Raw genomic sequence first — 20,793 nt, 5'->3', positions numbered from 1 at the left:
AGGACTACTGCAGCAGGAGAAAGCAGCTCTGTGTTCCTATTGAGAGAATCCTGGTTGGAAGGCCTTGAGGCTCAGAGGAACACCAGCCTTCCAAGAACTGTGTGTCTCCAAGCCCATCCTCTGCCTCCATGGGTGCACTCCTCAAAATCCTGCAGCCAAGCCACCAGAGCACTCTGTGCTCCCTGTCCAAGAGTGGATTCCTGCTGGTCTCCTCCTGTGAAGGTGATTTACTGCCTGAACTGAAAGTTATTTTGTCCTTACCTGGGAATATGTATCCAGGAGGCTGCACCTCTCAGGGACCCTGGCTGGCCCTTGGGCACATCAGCTCCAGACTGCAGTGACTTGCACAAGCTCATCCCTTAATCCTAGTGTGACCCACCTTCCTGTGTTCCACAAATAGGGCACAAGCTCCTCCTGCAGCTCTGAAAACCTTTCCTGTATTCCACTATCATCTTGTTGCAAGTCATTTATTTTTCTACACAATTCTTTCAGCTTGTGTCTCAATTGAAAGCTGAATTATGTAGTTTATTTCACACCAACACAGCAGCTTTGCTTTAAGCTTGTACATGGCATTTTGCTGACTTTCAGTGAGCAGTAGCTGCTGTGGCAAGAAAATGAAATGGCAATAACTTTACTTTGTGGTATGTTCAGAGAAACTTAATTGAATTAAAAACCGGATCAGAGAAATGTAGTTTGACTAACAAGCAGCAAACAAGACCAGTGAACTTCAGTTTATGATCAAACCCAAAATAATTCCAGAACTTTGAGTCTGTAAATGGAGCAGAACAGAGAACATTCAGAGATGTTTAGTAGAATCCAGCAATAACAATCTGTTAGACAAATATTAATGCTTTGTAAAACAAAAGAATATAGAATAAAAGGGAATAGAATATTTCAATTGTACAGTAAGGCATTTAATATTAAAATCTTTCTGTGCACTTTGAGATAATTTGCTTTCTTCCTCTTTTCCAGATTTAGAAAAACTTGGAAGAGCTCTAGTAAATTGTGCTAGAAATAAAAGTGAAGTAAAACCCCTTTCCCTTTTAGTTTTAAAGGGTAAACAGAAGAGAACATAATGATGCAACTTGATCCTGAAATAATTAAATTTCTACAACATTTTATTATGCCAAAGCTGTTTTTTCTATGAAGTGCCCATGCTCGCCTTTTCCAGTTTTGTATCAAGAACCAGCAAAAAATGCCTTGGCCTTAAGTGTGGGGCACAAACATTCAGCACACACAACATTTCACTTAATCCTAGGCTGGCTTGTTAGCAGAGGGAACACATCAGGAATAACAGCTAAGTTTTCATATGTGATTTCATCCTGCCATTTAATGCTCATTAAATCAAATATTTCCCTCACAGTCAGAAGCAAAGGCCCGTGGTATCCCCTCAGTGTGAAACTGGGTGGGAAGGACAGACAGACCTGCCAGTGACCTACTGGAGCCTGCAGTCCTGTCTGAGCAGGACACTGCCTGTGTGTGCTCTGCTGCCTCCCGGAGAAGCCAAAGCACAGCTGGAGGGCCTGGCCATGCCCTGCTGCTGTGGAAGGAAGGTTCCCCCTGATCAGCTGCAGCAGGGCAGGATGAGAGCTGAAGTTTTAATAGCTGGTTGTGTTTGGCTGGGGAGTCCTGTACCACCGGGAAGCTGTTCTGGAGACTTCCCTGCCTGCATTCAAAAAATGGGAGAAAATGTATAATATCGTCGGTTATTCAGGTCCCCTGCTCCGAGGGACACTCGGACAGACTTTAGGCCGCTTTTATTACTTTCTGACAGAGGAGGGAGCTGTCAGCTCAGCATTGAGCTTCTCAGCAGGCAGAGGTGCCCACCTGGGAGCTGGCTAAGCTGTCTGGGCAGCCCACTGAAGGGACATGTTCAGCTTGATGAGCAGGAGATGGAACTAATTTGTCAGTGCTTAAAGCTTCTGCTTTAAGTGCATGTGTGGAATGTTTGTGTCCCTGTACAATGAAAACCACAGCCATGAGTCTGCAGGGACAGTGGGAGCAGTGGGCCTCAGAAGCTGTCTGGAGGTGGAGCATTTGGCAGTGGGACCTTGCAGTTTTTGTTGCTGTAGCAGTGTCCCCTTCTGTGGTACCAAGAGTCCCCAGAAACCTGGACAACACCTTCCTGTCCAGAGCCAGAGCACCCTCCTCTGTGCCACAGCAATGCAAGCAGCCCTTTTATCTGGGAGACCTGGCCAGGCAGCAGAAACAGGCAAGGAAACAGCTACATTAAACTGCTCTGAGGTTGGCTCAAGCCAACGTGGACTGGTCTGAAGTGGAATAACAACCTGATTCCATCCCCTGCTTCTCCTGGTACAACCCACAGCAGCCTTCCTGCCTCAGCCAGTGGCACTGTTGTGAGGTATGGCTTAATTACAGCCCTGAAATAAAAAGAATTTCTTCATTAGATGTTGCTTTACAACTGCATCAGTCATCTTCTGTCCAGCTGCTGGTGGCAGGGCTCCAAGTGGGCTGAATGGGGCTGGTTTGGCAGGTATGTGGAGTGGTGGTGGTTGGAGCGTGCAGCCAGGCAGAGCAGGGTTAAGTCAGAAGCCTCCAGTGACGTTGCTAAATTCAGTTTGCCACAAAGATCTTTTTCTCCTTCATGCTGGAGCTTTCTGCAGTCTTTCTGCCTTCAGAAATGTGGCTCAGCCCCAGTTTCTGCGGGTCACAGGCGTTCATTTGCTGGCCGTTGGAAAAAGGGGAGTGAGGAAATGTGGTGTCTGTGTTACATGTTTGGGACTGGTTTCCACCATGCTTGTCCTCTGGCAGCAGTTAGGTGACAAAGATTGAAAGCATGTCTTCCCATCCAGGGTATTGTCCTTTATTTCTCAAGCCACAGAGATAATCCCTGTCAGATGACTCCATTTTAAATTGCAGTGAGACCCTGAACTGATGATTTAGGAGCACATACTCTCTTTGTTGTGGTTCTGGGTTTGGTGTGTTGCTTTGTGCCCAGAAAGATGGATTGTTACTCAGCCAAGGCTAAATGTGGAGGTAATACCAAACGCTGTAGGAAATGGAATCTCTTCCCAGCTCCAGTGAGTCCTCTAATCCCAAATTCTTCTTTCCCCCAGGAACTGGTGCTAGAAACCAGCAGCCTTTCCTCTGCCCCAGTTAATGTACCAGCATCAACTTAATGTTCTGATCTGGTCTGGATTAATGGCAAACCTTGTGTGTTGTGTACAGCAGAGACTGACTCACATCAGCTCACTTGATCACTTATTCCAGGAAAAATAACACTCAAGTTTGCCAGAGAACTGTCCCTGACACACTGAAATATTTGTGAATTCAAAGCTTTTGCAACTCGGAATGACAATTTCTGGACATTTTCCTCTAAAATTGTTCATACTGAAATGTGAGGATTGTTCAAAGAGTCTTGACAGACTCTTCAATTTGAAAAGAGTTTAAAATTGATCACTTGAACCAATAGGAGCCTTTGTTCTAGGTAACACAGCTCAGACTAATGTAGAGTTGCACAAAAACCTCCCAAGGAAAAAACAAGGCATAAATTTAGGATTTAATCTCTCAATTTCATGGAGAGGTTTTTAAAACAATATTTTAGCCTCAGTAACCTAGGAAAGGGCTGTATCTATCTGGAGAATATTGCTTTTCTCAGTGACAGACTTGATGCAGTCCTTTCATGTTGAGTATTTTTTTTTCTTTTTCTTTTTTTTTTTTTTTTTTTTGGACAAGGGGAAAAAGTTACAGGAGCAAACACTGCACAGACATAAAACTTCCCCTCTTGTGTGCAAGGAGCAGAGGTTTCATAATTAAATGGAAAAAATACTTGCTTTTGGGCTTCTGAGCTTGGGGAGAAGTTCCTGTGGGATCTGTGTGACTGGCCCTCCCCAGCCTCTGCACAGTGTTGCATTGCTTTACAAAAATAGGACCTTTGCTGGTACTGGAGTAAACAGAGGAAAATGGAGGGGAAATGCACCAGGAAAGGGGGAGCAAACTGTGTGTGATGTGTGGGGGGTGGCTCTGAGTTAACTGCTGCAGCTGAGTACCTCCTTTTTATTTACTTAGTAAGGCCATATCCCAAGGCTGGAGACCCTCGTGCACTTTCAAAGTGATTCTGTAAGGGTTGCTCAGACGTGGCTGACTGATCCTTCACTGGTAGCAGGACCAGAACCACCTCATAAGCTTCTAAAATCTTGGGAAATTGATTTACCTGCAAAAACAACCAAAAAAATCAAAATATGCAAAGATCAGCCTATGGCTGTGACACTTGGAGGAGAGGAAGGAGCTCACATTGAGGTGGAATAATGTCAGAAATCCTCTGTTTTTAGTAGCTTTTATTATGAATGGTGTGTCCACTACAACATGAGGTAGTAGGAAAAGAAGGAAATATGAGAGTATAAATAATCAGGGTTTCTGAAAGTCCTTTTGGAAGCCTTCCCCCTCCTCAGATTTGCAGCTCTCCACAGATGTTCTGTAGTTGGAGGAATCTCTGAAGTATTTTTTGCAAGACAGTTTTTTTTTGCCAGAAAGGAGATGAAAATCTTATACCAAAAGTGTCTTTTGACTTTAAATTTGGAGCTGTTGTTGCAATGTAATTCTTTAGAGAGCTGCCAGAGAGGTTTTAAAAAGCACTATTTATACATGTGCATTAAAAACAGGAGTGCAACATGGCTATAAGAAATTAATTTTCTGGTTTTGAAGCTAGCAATTAAGGTTGGAACAAATGTTCCTGCTTGTTGTTTCTTCTGCAGTCACTCTTGTAAAACTAAAGGAGAACCATTGACATGAAAGCTCTGTTGGTGTCATTACTGCTGGGCTGCTTTGCTTTGTGGAGTGCCAGACTCTGGTTACAATGACATTGAGTAAGGCTCTTAAAATCCTGCTGAGATCCCTGAATCCTGTTAGGGGATTCCTCATTAAAAATTCTGGAAGACAGTCTAAATTGTCACTTGCTGTAGGAATGAGCTTGTTGACAAGTCCACATTAAATGCAGCACTTTTATGAGCACAGTTTGCAAACCCAGAGAGACAAAGTGTGGTGTGTTCCTGATTCCCTTCTTGGTTCTGTCTGGGTGGAAAATGGAAAAACACTCTGGGTAAACTATCTCATGTTTTCAGCAAGAAAAACACCCTAAACTTAATCTAGACTTCATGTACAAGAGAGGAGGTTAAGAAAAAAGAGGAAGGAAGGGCCTGGTTGGCCTGGCCTGGTTTGGTAATGTGTATTCTGTAGCTCAAAGCCAATGGAAGAGAATCCCCAGGGTAAAGAAGGAAGTACACAGCTGCTGCTAAGGCAATGCAAGTTGAAGGCATGCCACAGGAGGAGAAACAAGAGAATATTTCAATGCAAATGTCCCTATAAAATACATTTTTCACCAGGAAAAGGTGTGGATAGCCCGTGCTTTGTGTGTGTGTGACACAGTGCAGTAGGAGGTAGCAATATTCCCAGCATGGGCAAAGGGAGGTGCTGTGCTCTGGATCAAACCCAGGTGTCTGTCAGAAGCAGTGCTCCCAGGGTAAGAACAGATCCTCCTGAGCACTGGCCCCTGCCTGGCACCTCAGGAGGAATTTGGCCAGACCTGTTTGGTCATGAGTCAAAGTTGTGCACCCAAGTTCCAAGTGACTGGAGCTATAAACAGCTTAAAATGATTTTCAGGGGAGTTCAAAGATGAATAATGCATCTCTTCAGGCTTCTAAGTGATCTTTTATTCACAGAAAATCAAAGCAATGTACAAAGGTAGTTGCTGGCCTTGGGGACAGGAGTCTGAATGACTCCTTGTCATTCACAGTAGCTACCAGAGATGATGTGACATCTGAAAGGAAGAGATGAAAGCTCCATTGCAATTTGTTAAATAAAAACCACCTCAGTATCTTGCTAAATAGATGATGATCAGAGGTGCAGAATTCCAATCTGCTGTTTAGGGCTTTGGTAGCAAAAAGAGGATCTCATAGGCTACAACCTACAGATGTTTTTCTTCCTTAACTTTATGGAAGTTTGCTTGTAGTATCCATGGAAATTCCCCATGACAGAATTATTTGTCCTGCCACTCTGTGTCATGGCATTACTGAGTGTTTTGCCTGTCACTGCCATCCATTCTGTTTGGTTTGGTGGCTAGTTTTGTTTTAGCCACTGGATCCTACAACACCCAGGTTTGTGTAGTTCAGGACTGGGATCTGAACACAAAGTGAGAATCTAAACTTGACCCTTCTGGTTTCCAAAGGCAGGAGGTAGGAAAGGTTATGTGTCTGTCTGAAAAGTTCCTTCATACCTTAAAACCTGCATTTAATTACAAGATTTTTGCTAATAGATCCTGGGGGGAAATATTTTTCTGTTTAGCATTTGTGACCTAAATAGACAGTTAACCATAAGAATAATTTGCATATTTCTTAACACTTTTAAGTTTGTCTGAAAAGATATGTGTGCCTTTTCTTACTCTGTAACACTGAAATTTTTATTCCTGTCATGAGAAAGAAACCTTCCTGTCCTGCAGTGGGAAATGAATGTAAATCTGAGGGGAAGTCAATGGACCAACAGTTAATCCTTCAATGCATCTCTTCTTTTGTGTTAGCAAGGCACCAAAAGGTCAGGGGCTGAAGTGCTGCTGAGCTCTTCACACTGTTTGCCTTTCACAGGCCTGGCCCTTATGGGATGCCAGCTTGTATGTGAGCCCTTCCTGGTCTCACCTTGAGGTTTTCCCATCAACAGCAGCTGCATTTCAACAAAAGAATGATCTTTTAGAAAATGTATTGAGTGTACAAGAAGCTCCACACTAGCAAATATTAAAAGTTTATGTGTGAGTACTGGGTGCTTAGAAGTGGAATCCTTTATGCAGAGGGGTAAACCTGTCCTGTCTTGTGCAGCCTTTGTGAAGGATTCCCAGGGAGCTTCCTGCTCCCAGCACCACTAACCCTGTGTTTAGGGAGGCCAGTGGCCAAAACCTTACTGAGTGAGCCACTCCCTGCTCCTGGCACGCTGGACCAAGCAGCACCCAACCAGCCCTTTGTGCCCTCACTCTGTCCACACCGCCCAGTCCTGCCCTCTGCCAGCACAGCCCCTGCCCTCTACAGTGTCTCTCCTCTGAAGAGGACCTACCAGGTGAGCATTTCCATGTGCCTGTGCTGCCTTCCTTCCAGTTTTCCCCACAGCTGATGGTCTCCTTCGATTTCAAGGACCAAAGTGCCAGTCTTGGTTCATCAACAGTAATGCAGAGTTGCTGTTTTGGGCCTCCAGGAAGGACTTGGGAGTGGAGCCCATCTGTGTCTGTGCTGATGGAAATTCCTCAGGGCTGTGTGATCTGTTCTGGCCTCTTGCCTGCCCCTCTAGGGAGGGTATTTCCATGCAGAGTTAGTCAGAGGCCTTTGTGTTTTGCCATGTTCCCAAGGTGATCAGTATCCTTATCACATCTATTTGCTTACTGCACACCTCAAGTGACCTTTGCAAAGCTCAGCTCACCTTGTCCAGCAGGTGAAGGCAACTGAGAGAGGAAGGACAACGAAGTATTTTGTCCTGGAGCAGAGGATGGAGGGTCCAGCAGGTGTGAGCAGGTGTGAACTGGAAAGCCAAGAACTGGGCCAAGGCTGAGCTAAATATCCCAGCACAGGTACCCTGCTGAGACAATGTGGAGTATTGCAGGAGTCAGATGAGGTCACTGCCCTATTGAGCATCATTTCTGCGTGCTAATGCTGGGATGAAGCTGGAGTCCCTCCATAGAGAGGCTACAGAAGATGGAGAAATGTTGGCTGGAGGTTGAGAGGTGGGGCAGCTCACCCACATCTGCTTCTGCTCACAACCCACCTCCACTTCTGACTGCCACTTAGCATTCAAATGAGAACAGGCTGATCTGCATCCCCTGTTAGAGATGTTAGGGCTCAAACAAATCTGCTGAGACCAAGTGCCTGCCATACCCTGACACACAGGGCCCTGCTGGAGAGCACATTTTACCTGCCTCACCTCCCCACAACGTTCTGGTTCAGAGTGAAGGCATGGAGATGTTAAATGAGACCCAAATTTTAGTGTTTGCTGTTGTAATGGAGAAATGTATGCATTATGTACTAAATGTGTGCAGATTTAAAGAACTTTGAGGCTGGAGGAAGGAGAGGTGTCTGATGGCCAGAGCTGGCAGCTGCAGGGCTTTTGAGTTCTGTTCCTTTTCTTGCCAGTGATTCACTGCATGGCTCCAGGCAAGACACGTAACCAAGCTGGAATATTTTCTTCCAGCTGCAAAAGAGTCATAATGTCAAATAGAAGGAGGGCCTCTGAGGTTTAACTAATTTCAGTTTATGGAAAGCCTTGAGATCCTCACAAGGAAGCTGCTGGAGAAAGGCAAGTATTGAAGTACTGCAGTATTTCACACTGCTGTTCATAAATGAGCACATTGGTGAAAAGCAGTGGCTGAAACAAAAAAAAAAAAAAATCAGCCGCAGTGAGGGGGGTTGGAATGCAGGGAAATGGATGTGAAACCACATCAGGAGAGGCCACAGCAAACTCCACTGCTCCTGTTGCTGCATCTGGAGGTGGCTCATGGACCAAGGTAGAGCAAAGTTTCCCTGCTAGGAGGGTTGAAGAGGCTGAAGACAGTACAGAGAGGTGTAGAGGTGTGAAGGTTGCTCCTCAGCCCTCCTGGTGCTCTCCTTGTTGGGCAGTGCTGTCTGAGACACCTGGCAGATTTTCCTCTCAGCTGGGCAGTGGGAAAACCCAAGCACAGGCAGAAGCCAAGATGTTTCTGCCAGGTTGCAACAGCCCCAGCGATGGAACCTGCGAGCAGCTGTTGCAAACCCTCTCTGGGTTTCTTGGGAAGGGTTTGGGTGCAGCAGAGCAGCTCTGCCCGGACCGGCCAGGCCAGGCCGTGTGCTCAGGGCCGTGACTCGGCTGCAGGCTCAGGGCACCTGCTCGCCCAGCGCCCGAGGGAAGGAAGGAAGGGCCCATTCACCGGGGGCTCCTCACCAGGCCGGGGGGAGCCTGAGGCGCGGCTCAGCCGGCAGGGACCTGCCTCAGCCCCGGCAGGCTGTAGGACACGGCGCTGGCTGGCGATCAGCAGTGCCCTGCAGGGCGCAGGGCTCGGAGGGGAGGGGAGAGGAGAGCCCTCCATCCACAGCCCTCCTGCTCGGCGCAGGGAGGGGGTCCCGGGCTGCAGGGCTGGGCAGCCGGGGAGGCGCTGGAAGGCTCGGGGAGCAGCCGGGAGCTGTGAGGAGCCTCGGGGGGAATCGAACCCCCCCTTAGGCCGGGCCGTGCCGGCGCCCGTCCGCCAGAGGGCGCACTCCCCGCGGGGCGCGCAAACCCTCGGGCTGCCCCGCCCAGGCCCCGCCCCCGCCGGAAACCACGCCCATCCAGCTGGTACCGCGGCCCTACGCCCCACCCACCCCGCCGGCCCCGCCCCCAGGCCCGGCGCGCAGCCGCCCCCTGGCGGCGGGGCGGGGCGGCGCCGGGATCGCTCCGGGCCGGCCGCGCCGGGAGCCCCGGTGAGAGCGCGAGGGGTGCCCGGGGACCCCGCCCGGCACCGCGGCGGGGGCGGCTCTGCGGGGATCCGCGGGGCCCGGCGGGCAGCGCCGCGCCGATCCGGTTCGGTCCCCTCAGGCTGCGGCCTGCTTGGAGCCGGAGGGCGCCGGCCGGGTCCCGTAGCGCTCCGGCGGTGGGCACGCCCGTGGCGGGGGCTGCACCGGTGCCGATGCGAGGGGCGCTGCCTGCGGGCAGGCGGGGCCCAGGGCCGAGGCTCCCGGCAGGCAGGCCGGACTGCGGGGCCGCTCGGGCAGACCCCCACCCTCGGCCGGGCACGGGCACCGGGAGGGTCGGCATCCCGGGCGGAAAGGGGAGGTGACATCCCCGGCCCGTGAGGAGGGCTGGGGGGAACCGGCAGTGCCTGCCAGTGCCGGCGGGGAACGAGCCACGGGAACCGGGAAGAACAGCCAAAAATACCCTGCTCTCCTCTGGGGCGGCTGCCATCAGGGCCCTGGGGCTGGGCGTGGGGCTGGCAGCTCGGGGGAATCACCGGGCCGTGATTGAAGTGCCGGGTCTGTGTTGGTTACCGGGAGGAGCGGAGGCACTGCGGGAGCGGGTGAATCCCTCCGGGAGCTCTCTGCTGCCAGGGCACCCGGGAGCGGCTCCGGCCGCGGCTCAGGTGTCCCTGGGGCGGCCGGGCTGGGACACCCAACCGAGGCAGGACATCGTCCTCTTTCACCCTTCCTTTCCCGTTTCCATGTTTCTCGGTGCCCGTGCATTCAGCCGCAGAGTTTTGGGAAGAAACCTTGGCCTGCGAGGTCCTGCAGGAGCAGGTTGTCCTCGGAACACCCCTCCTGCGGGCAGCAGGTCCGAGGTGACCGGGCGCCTTTCGGCTGCACTGCCACAGCTGTGTTGCCTTTGGTCCCGTTTGAGAGGAAGTTTGATCCTTATTTGAGTTTGAGAGGAAGCAATGATCCTTATTTTTTCCTGCTGCAGCGCCACAGATCCTGCACCCCAGTGGATCAGATGTCTTGAAGCATTTCTGGGCTGAGCTGGTTTTTCAGGTGAGTGGGGTCATGGTGTGAGATGGTGCCTGGCCCAGGAGCGCAGCCCCAGTTTGGGCTCAGCACGCTTTGGTTTTGCCGTGTATCTGCTTGCTGGGCCAAAGCAGAGCCGCCCGCGCTTCCTACCAGGATGTGGCTTTTCTCTTGTAAAGCTGAGTGAACAAGCAGCAGCCTCAGTGAGCAACACTTTGTGGACTGAGTGTGTTTATAACACACAGAGGTAAAGGTGGATTGTTTACTTCAGCGCTCACTTCCAAACCTACCTTCTGTGAAAGTCCCAGGGGAGCATTGCAACCATTCCCTGTGTGACCAGAGCTGTGTCTCAAGGGAGTATAAAACACAAACAACTCTGCTGGAATGGTTTGGATTGCAACTCCCCAGAGTGGTTGCACTTGGTGGGTGAAAACAAGCAGGAGGCATTCACCAGGCTGCTGTGTCCCACAGTCAGCACAAGAGAAAAGATGCCAAACAAAACAGGAAGCCTTTGTTGAAGTTATAAAAGCTCTTTTAGTTTAAAAAAAGCCATCTAAAAAGAATACCAGTAATTCATTGTACCTGTGTTGGAAATGCTTTTTCTAGCTGTGTTTTCAGCTTCCTCTGGGTGCTTGAATCTGGATCTGAACTGGTGTGGTCCTCATTTGGATCATGGCAGGAAGGCCTGGGCTTCTGGATGTATTGACAAAGGGGCTGCCCTGCTTGGAGTGGGCCTGATACCCATAAATAATAAATTATTTTATTATGATTCCCTGATCCTTAACCCGGTGCTGTGTATTTGTTATTTGTTGCATGATGCAGGCTCCCAGGGTGGTTTTTTGGTCTCTCCTGGATACAAAACTGGATTTGAACAGTTTTGAGGAGCTGGAGATGATGCCTCTCTGTCTTCCCTTCCAAACCACCTCATTCCCAAGTGGCACTGAAGCAATATAATTTCTACCTGGTGACCAATTGGAACAGGCTGATGCAATGTACCACTAATATACAGGAGGCTTCTGGAGGACTTCCACTCTGTTAAGCTTCACACATAAGAACAACTGCAAGAGAGTGCATTTTGCTGCAAATAAATAATTTTAGAAAGCAATTCTTTGCCCAAGTGGGAGCTTGACTGCCCTTCTTTTTCTCCTCTGCTCTTGCTGCCAGTGCCTGAGGAGCCATGGTGCACCAGGTGTCCATCATGACCGACTGGGTGCTGCTGGGGCTGATCGCGGCGCTGGTCGTGCTGCTGCTGCTCACCGTCTTCGGCTTCGTCGTCTACTCGGGGCTCTTCACCGAGGTGGTTGTGAGTGCTGGCTCCCCCCCTGTGGGCAGCATGACTCTGGCCTACAAGTTCAGGGTGGGCCCGTATGGAGAGTCCGGGCAGCTCTTCACGGACGGCTGCAGCATCTCCTCGAAGCTCTGCTCCATCGGTGTCTACTATGACAACCCCCACACGGTAAGGTGTGCCCAGCACGCTCTCAGGATGCTCCCTAAGTGTGTTTCAGGCACGTGCAGCTCATTCTCTTTAGGGGAGCACTGGGGTTCGCAAGGTCTCCCAGATCTACAGAGCACCCTGTGTGGGGAAAAGCACCTGAAATTTGCATCAGGATTTGCATAATCCTGATTGAAAGGCATTGGGTGAGCAAAGCTTGGTATCTTCTGATAGCCTCTGCTGAACAGGGTATCAGCAGGATAACAGAGCTGGTTATGGAACAGAAACCAGAGTTCACGACCCCAAGGTGAGGCATTCCTTGGCATGTTCCTTGGAAGTGCAGCCAAGGCTCCTTCTGGACTTGCAGCTCTGTGGTTGAAAGCAGATGGTCGCTTCTCAAAAGCTCGGTCTGTTCTCATCCATACTCCTTCTCTTGTTTCTAGTGTTCTCATGTGTTTCTGAGCTTCCCTGTAGTTCTTCCATCCCCTGAGAGTTCTTACTGAAAGCTCAGGTGCTGCGTGCTGAGGGCTCCTGTCTGATGAAACAGTTGCTCCATGATGCTCCTGGGCTGAGAGGTCAGCAGAAAGCACACTGCCTGGTGGCTGCCAGCCAGAGCCCAGTACTCCATGGGAACAGTTAAAGACAAGGAACAAACAAAAGTGCATCAGAACTTGCTGGGGGGGTGGAACCTGGCTGCTGATGCTGAATGACTCGGGGGTTTCCAAATAATGGCATGTGGGCATTTGTCTGGGGCAGACAGCCTGGCTCCCTGGTAATTCTGCAGTAGCTTGTGTGACCCTGGAGGAATCCGTGGGGAGGAGGGACAAAAGAGTGGCCAGCAGCTGTGCATGTGTGCTTGGGCTCATGTTTGGGGGCTGGTGCAGGGCACAGGGCTTGGGCTGATAGCTCTCACCCAGTGCTTCTGCTCTGGGGGTGTCTGTCCTGTTTTAGAAACCTTATTTTGTTGCTTGCAAGATGGTTCTCCCAAGGACTGGACCTGCTTTGAGGGAAGAACTTGTCCATGAAAACATAGTGCTGAGTGAGCTGTGACAGGAAGATATTGGAGGTGAGAAAGCACTGAGCTTGGCTGTGCACAGAGGAGCCTGCTGTGTTCAGCCACCTTGTGTCCTGTGGTGCCCTGACTTGTCTCTACCTACCTGGATCATGGGAGGCAGAGAAGACACTGTGGTGCATCTTCCTGGCCTGGGAAGGATGATGGCAGGGATGGCTTCTCTCTTTAGGATGAGCTGGGCAGAGGCAGGGTTTGACTAGGCATGCTTGGACACTGTTGTCTGGAGGAAGTGTCATGTTTGGAGCTAGAGCCATGGTGCCCATGTGGTCAGAGTGGCCATTTCATTGCCACTAATTTGTGTCCTTGTGTTGAGGGTCTCACCTGGAGCTGAGAATCCTGATGGTGCTGCTTGTTCTGCCGTGGTCTCTGGGCACAGAGCAGGCAGTCAGTGCTGTGGGAAGGGCTCAGTGTCCATTCCCAGTGCTGTCCTGCTCCAGGGATGTGATGTGCACATGCCTGTGGTTGCCTTGCAGCCTTTCAGCTGACATTGTATCAAGGGCCTTGGCTCTTTGTTTGCTAAAGCCTGGGCTAGTAAAAGCCTGTACTGTACTGGCTCATGGATACTGATAAGGATATTTGTGCTAACTCCTGCCCTGGCTGGCACAGTGAATGCTTTCTTTCCCTGGTAGCACCAGGTGAGGCTAGGAAGGAGTGACTCTGACCTGACCCTGAAAATTTGGGCTGTCAATACACAGTCAAACTGCCTCCCCTTCCAGGTCTTGTCTTTTTTTCTCCTCTTCCTGCACCTGCTGCATCTCTGCCTTCACCCTGTGGCTGCAGAAGGCAGTGGGGCTGCAGGCCTTGTCTCTGGTGGCCATCCAGGGTTTTGGAAGCCAACTGTTCCTCCTTGTGCAAGAGTCTAACCTGCCCTCCAAGGCTTGGCAGGCAGCCCCACGGACCTTGCCCTTCTCTGTACCAGCTGCCTTTGCTCATGACACTGAGCAGGTGACACTGGCCTGAGCCTCCTGTCCCTGTAGCCACTGTGGTGGCTGGGGCACAGGGGAGCTGTGCAGGGTATAGCTGCAGTGCCTGCAGCTCTGCATAGTGACAGGAGCCTTGTCTGCCATCCACAGGCACAGTGTCAGCTCTGGTCTGCTGGAGCAGCTGGGGTGCTGGTGGGACCTTCGACATGCTGATCTTTGGCTCCCCACAGAGATCCACATCTCACCCACAGGCAGGTCAGGCCAGGCAGGGTGCTGGGAGTGAGATTGGGCAGATGGTTCTCTTGCCTCTGGGCAGGTGAAGAAAGGGCCAGCTGTGGCTTGGTCTCTTGGCTGGATACTGCAGTGCTTGTACCTGATGTGCTGGCTCAGGTGCAGACACCCCAGTGTCCCGTGGGGCTCCCTGGGTGCTCGTATCCACTGAGCCACCATGGCTTGGGAGATGCTGAGCACTGCTGGCTCCTCATTCCCAGAGGTTCCACAGGGTGGGATTGCTCACCCAGGCTGCCTTTCCCCTGGGAGGAAGAGATGATTTCCTCCTCATTCTCAGTGCTCTGCTGACCTCGGTGAAGCACCCTCTGGCAGAGCTGGCCCGCCCAGAGCTGGCCACTTGCCACGGATGTTGACTTGTCTCTAAAAATAGACCTTTGTCATCAGGCAGCAGAAGGTGCTGGCTGAGTCCTGCGTCCTGTGGTGTTGGGGGTGGAGCACTGGAGGGCTCTGGCCAGACATCCACCCCAGCCATGGCTCCTGGGGGTTTGATGCCCCCAACACTGGGACAGGAAGGGGCTGGTGGCCCCCAAGTGCCATGTGGCAATTACTGTGCTGGTGGGCTCATGGTCAAAGGAAGCTCTGGCTAGGAGAAAGGATGGGAATGCTGAGCTGGAGAGCAGCAGCAGTATGCTGCTCTTGGCTGGGGGGAGCCCCATGGCCTGGAGCATGTGGGCTGCCTCAGGGTCATGCCAGTCCTCAGGGCAGCCACTGCCACCAGCATCCCTGGGGCTCCCTGCTGACTCCTGGCTCTCCCAACATTCACACAAGGATGCTCCCTGAGTGCTGCCAAAACCCTGCCAGCCATGTTTTATGTGTTTTAATGGACGAGATTAATATTAATTTAATTTTCTTTTTTTTTTTTCCTTTTTATTTAATATTTAGCAGCCCAGAGGACTTCTCCCTCCTTTTCCCACCTCTGTCAGGAGCAAAAATAACTCCTCAGCAAGGAGTGGATGTGGCGGGTGGGTTTGTGCTCAGCTCCAGCCAAGCTCCTGCTCACATATAGCTGTGGGCACATGCCAGGGACTTTTCCTGCAGTCCATGTGCTCAGCCACAAGCCCGTGCCCAAATGTTGGATGGATAAGACCAAAATGCTCTGTGAATGCAGAAACAGGCTTTGTTCCAACTGGCAAAGCTGATGGATAGGTTAAGCAATAATTTCCAGAACTCCTCTGTCAGGATGCTTGGGGGACCAGAAGCTTTGATCAGCACCTGTCTACTGGAATAGACAAATCTGTTAGGGAAAGGCTGGTTTCAAATGGAGCCTTTTTCCTTTTCCCCTTTTCCCTTTCCCTTTTCCTTTCCTTCCTGTTCCATTCCAAGAAGGCAAATCTGCCTTGCTGCTACCGTTGGAAAGATGTCTGTGGAGCTACATGCTGTGAAAAAGAAAGGTAAAAGGAGGAGGGAGGAAGCAAACATGCCTAGCCCAGCATTGCTGCCCACTCCAGCAGCTCTGGTCCCTCTGACAGTTGCTCCAGGGCTGGGATTGAGCTGTCTTTGCTCAGGACATAAATGGAGATTGAATGTTTAAAGGAATTTAATCTAGATTTCCATATCTCCTTGTTTCATCTGGCTCTTTTCCCAGGGATGCCATTTATGGCTGCCTCTTGCTGTCTTTGGGGTGGATCTGCTTCTCCTTTCGTGCCCGGAGCAGTGATGGATGCTGGGCACAGCCCTGTCTGCAGCTCCCTCTTGCAGCACAGGAGGGCAAGAGCGAGCCGTGAGACTGTCCCCAGCCTGGTGGATGCTGCTCCACAGGCTGCTGTCCTCCTTCCACTTACATCTGCTCGTGTTCCCTCTCTGGAATGGTCCTGCCCTGCAACATCAGAAGGTGTTTAAGGGAAAGGCAGGGCAGGGAGTGAAGAGAGGGTGATTACACTGCGGGAGGAAGCTTTGGTGGGCTTTAGTACAGCAGAGTTAGGGATGAGATCAGGGAGCACAGATCCCCTTGTGGTGTTGCATGGGGATGGGAACCTGTAAAACGCTGGCCTTGGTGCATTCTCTGTCTGCTTCACATCGTCCCTGTGAGAGTTTTGTTACACCTTTGTGCCCCTAGGTTATATCAGGAAAAGTGGCTATGTTGTCCAGCCCCCTCCCACATTCCTGCCCAGGGCTGTGGGTAAGCTTGAACTCAAGTTGTGGGATTCTGTTGAAAACTAGAAATGAAAGTTGTGGCCTGGGTCAGCTTTAGTGTAGAGATGGTGGGAGTCCTATGGGTCATCAGCTTTAGTGTAGAGATGGTGGAGTCCTGTGCTGGTGGCAGGGCTTTGAGCACCCCCATTGCTGGGCTGCACCCCCTGTCATAATGGGAGGCATCCTCAAATCTGTAAAGAGAGCATGCTCTAGGTTTCCTCTGTTGTTGGGGTTCAGGATAGAAGTGAATATATTTCTCTTTGTGTTATTGCAAACAGTTGGGTGACTGCATGCAGGTCTTACCTGCCTCAGTTTCCCCACCCCAAAACTGCCATACTGGGTGTGCCTACCTTAGAAGGACCTGGGAGCCTCTGGATTTCTCTCCAGCTTAGTGCCAGTGGCCCATGGTGGTTGGTGGCATGTGCACATGGCTGCAGGGGACTTCCTCAGGAGTGGGGTGGAGGCAAACCAGGCAAGCTGGGATCACATCTCTAAGCCCCCTCCCTGAGCTGCAGGGGTGTCCTGCAGAAGGGGATGGCTGTGACAAGTTGTTGATAGGAAGGTGTCTGATGTGGGATCAGGAGAGACACTCCTGCAGGGACTGTCACCTGGGACAGGTTTGAGTGAGCATCTTGGTGGGGTTTAGCTCTTCTCTGCTGCAAGTCTCTCTGCCCTCCAAGGAGAGGAGCAGCACCTTCCCCACTGGGCTGTGCATTTAGGCTGGAAGGAGTGTAGATGATTTAGGCCTGGATCAGCCTGGGTTAGGACCGGGCACCTGCTTTGGTATGCCTGATCATACTGGGCCATTGCTTTTACTGGTTTATGGTAATCTCCTGCCTCCAACCTCAGCAAGCTGAGGTTTTGGCCAGTTCCAAGCCTCTGTCTTCTTCTGACGCTGTCTGTCTGTCCCCTTCCATCAGGTGTCTCCAGAGAAGTGCCGCTTCGCCATAGGCCGCATCCTGAGCGAGGGAGACGCGAAGCCGTCGGAGGAGCAGATCAAACGGTTCCAGAAGTATGGCTTCAAGATCTTCAGCTTCCCTGCTCCCAGCCACGTGGTCATGGCGACCTTCCCCTTCACTACACCGTTGTCCATCCATCTGGCAGTCAACCGTGTCCACCCAGCCCTTGACACTTACATCAAGGTAAGTGAGTGTGGCGTGAGGAGCGTTGCCTGTGTTCAGTGGGCTGTCAGAGGCTTCTCTTCCTGACAGCTGATGGGGCTGCTCTGACGTGCCATGTCTTGATATTTTCCCTTGGGCACTACCATCAAGATCTCCTCCTTTTGCAGTCTGGCAGGTAGTTCCCCAGCAGGGATGTCCTTCCATTCACTTGGTAGGCACAGGGGTGTCTTTTCTGATGTTTTGTGTTTATGAGAAACAAGTTCTTGTCTAATAACTTGCTGTTTTTCTCCTTAACGCAGAGATAAAAGCTGACTTTCCCCTTGAGTTTCTTTCTTGTTGTTAGGATCTGGCAGGTATGTGCCCTTCGGTGTAATGCTTCGTGCTATGGAACTTCTGTTTTGAGTGCCAGCCTCACCAGTGGGGCAGCTTGTCTTCTTCAGGAACAGGAAGAGAAGTTAGGAACTTTCTGGCCTGCAGGCTTATGAAAACTTTCTTTAAAGCAATACATTGAAATTTGTGGGTCTTGGCCCTGGCTGGGCAACTGGCTGCTGTGGGCTGTGTTCGCCCTTGCCCCGAGTGGCCATCCCTGCTGCTTGTGGTCCTATTGAAGCCAGCTCTGCTGCTTTGCTCTGGCTGCCAGAGCAGCTGTGGCAAGGGTGTTCCCAAGCAGCACATCTGTCACAGACACCTCCAGATGCAGGCTTTCCAGAGAGCAAGGAAGGTCCTGGCTAGCTGGATGATGGAGGGAAGGGACTGTCCTTCCCAGTGGGGGAGGATGCTGTGGAGGGGCCATGCTCAGCCCTTGGCTTATCTGACTGTCGAGTTCTGACGCTTTGGTTTGTTCGTGTTGAAACACACTATTTATAAACTTGCTTTTCCTGGCGAAACTCCCAGCCTTGTGGGGGAACCGTGTGAATCCCTCCAGCCTGCGCTGTGCTGCAGCATGGCTGCCTGGGTGCCAATCCTGGAACTTCAGCTGGGGGCTCTTTGCCGACCCTCTTGTCCACCCCAGCTGCAGAGAGCTGCCCGCTGCTACTGGGGGAGCGTGCATTAGTGCTGGCAGTAGGTGACACCAGCACTGCTGCTTGCCCCCATTGTGGAAAGCAGAACCAGTCCCCTGTTCTGATCCTCTGGCTCCATCCTGTGTCTCCTGCTGGAGTTGTGCCCGTTTCTCTGTGGGGGCACCAGGCAGTGCTGCCAGCCCTGTGGCGGGCGTGCATGGAGGGGGCTGAGCGGGCGGCAGCGGCAGCTTGGCCGCGGGAGTGCTCGGAGACACCGGGCTGAGGCTGCCTGAGCTGGGGAGAGGGCCCAGCAGCACATCTGTCACATGGAAAATGGAGCTGCTGGAGCTCAAAAGGGAACCACGGGCTGCTCTGGGAGCACCTGGGAGTGTGTCATGGGAGCAGTCCATTTCCATTTACAATAACTGAAATCATAGGGAAACAGACACCCACAGGCACTTGCAGAGGGAGGGGACACATTTTGATCTTGCCCCGGTCCCAGCAGCACAGGGGTCAGGGTGCCTGTGTCTGTCTGAATGTCCTGCAGCACAATGGGTTCAGGACTCAGGATCAGCCCCCTGCCCGTCTGGCACTGACTGTGGGGACACAGGCAGGGGGAGGGTGGATTTGCCATGCTGGGAGGGGCAGAGGGGAGTGGGTGCTGCTGCTCCCTGCACACTGCACCCTGGGGATGCCCTGCCTTTCTCCAGTGTGGCACAGGGCACTCAGGAGGTCATTTGCAGCCGTGCCAGCAGCATCCCTGCTGCTTCTGTGTCTTTGCTGCTTCTCCCTCAGCCTGGACTCTCTGCACCCCTGGGGCTGTGCTGGCACTTCCTGGGATAGAGGGATGGGGAGGGAAGGGGGAAACTTTCATGGAAACAGGTGACCTGTGCCCGCTCGGTGGTGGGAATGGGGGTTGCCATGGAGACAGCTTCTCCAAATAGCATCCTTCATCCCACCCCCGGAGCCCAACTCCCTTAAGCAACCCGAGAGAGCAGCGAGACAGATTTGCTTTATTTATTTATTTATTTATTTCCTGTGTGCCTGCTTTGGGAAAGGTGCTGTTAATGAGAGCTGGGGGTCAGGCCTGCCAAGAGCAGGTCCCTCACAGCTCTCCCATCTCAGGAGGTCGGAAGGCAAAAGCCATGAGGCATGAAAGGAGACTCAATGGCAGGGATAAATGCTGGCTCCCATGGAGAGAGGGAATTAGCTGAAGTGGAGGGAGGATGACATGGCTGCCTAGTCCTAGAAAGAAGGTGTGGGAGAGCTGGGGATGGAGAGGGAGCTGAAGGAGGCAGGAAGAAAGTTGCAAGGTGGGGAGGGAGGGTGGAGAAAGCTTTGGAGATGCTGAAAAACAGAGAAGAAGAATGGGAGGAGAAGGGGACTGGAGGGGGTTATGTTGGGCAAAGGAGCTGAGGGTTTGGGGTCCAGCTGAGGGAACAGGGCAGCGAGAGCTGGGGGGGAAGTCTGGGCCAGAGTTGAAAGAAACCTTACCACAGATGGCACTCCCCAGCCTTCCCTGGCATCCCCTGGGGTTAACTTGGGGACATCTAGTCCCAAAGGCTGGTGGATGAGACCTGTGGCTCCCTCTGGGCTTGCTGGTGCTGTGCAGCAGTTACCAGGAATGTTTGTGGCTCACGTTTCCCCAGCAGTGGGGGTGCAGTGGTGCTGGCTTTTGGCAGTCTGAACTTTGTGTTTCCCACTCTGCTGTGGCTTTGGAGGGACAGGAAAAGTTAAAAACAAATTTATAACAAGAATTTAAAAAGAGCATTAGGGTGATAGTCTCCTTTCATTAAGGGTGGAAGGGAGATGAGCTGGCATGGAGCAGGAGGTCTCATGTCCAGACTGTCCTTGCAGCATGCATCTCTGTCCCCTTGGCTTTTGTGAGCACAGGAGCTGGCATTTCTGTGAGACTTTTGGTGCGGGCCTGGCTTTTGGGAGCTGTGGGGAAATGGCTGCAGCCATCCTTGGCAGGTAAGAGGACATCCTTCCCCTGGAATGGCAGTGACTTACTGGCTAGAATTGCCTTCTGAGGAGCCCAGGAGGGGCTGCTGGCTCATTATTCTGAACATGGGTTATTTAAGGCATAGGCTGGGGTTATTTAGTGTCCCTTAAAAGCATTTCCTCCCTAATAACCTCTGATGTTGCTTCTCTCTGCCTCCAGGCAGGTATGCCCTGCTTTCCTGGGATGTGCCACAACACAGCTGCCTGTCAGACCAGGCACTCCCAGCTCCTGGGAGCAAGGGAGAAAGCTCTTCTCTGGTGGGGACCCTTTCTGACAGCTCTGGGAGCAGGTTATTCCCCTGTAACCTCCTGCCATTTCAAGGAGTGTTTCTTCTGCTTTAGGTATAATGAGCTCTCTGTGGTGGGCTGTGTGTCTGTCC

At 51.7% G+C, this 20,793-nt stretch overlaps 1 protein-coding gene across 1 annotated transcript in view; it reads left to right on the top strand.

Moving 5' to 3' along the window:
- The first annotated feature begins 9,292 nt into the window (after nucleotides 1-9,292).
- The window catches only part of TEX264 (testis expressed 264, ER-phagy receptor), a 39,410-nt gene continuing 27,909 nt past the window's right edge, over nucleotides 9,293-20,793 (top strand). The window contains exons 1-4 of the mRNA XM_054640215.2: nucleotides 9,293-9,422; nucleotides 10,396-10,463; nucleotides 11,601-11,892; nucleotides 17,208-17,429. Coding sequence (XP_054496190.1) covers nucleotides 11,614-11,892; nucleotides 17,208-17,429 — 501 coding nt within the window. The 5' untranslated portion in view covers nucleotides 9,293-9,422; nucleotides 10,396-10,463; nucleotides 11,601-11,613. The remainder of the gene's footprint in view (nucleotides 9,423-10,395; nucleotides 10,464-11,600; nucleotides 11,893-17,207; nucleotides 17,430-20,793) is intronic.

The sequence above is a fragment of the Agelaius phoeniceus genome, chromosome 11 (genome assembly GCF_051311805.1).
Source record: "Agelaius phoeniceus isolate bAgePho1 chromosome 11, bAgePho1.hap1, whole genome shotgun sequence".
Taxonomy (NCBI): Eukaryota; Metazoa; Chordata; class Aves; order Passeriformes; family Icteridae; genus Agelaius; species Agelaius phoeniceus.
This window is presented reverse-complemented; position numbering and strand designations above follow the sequence as displayed.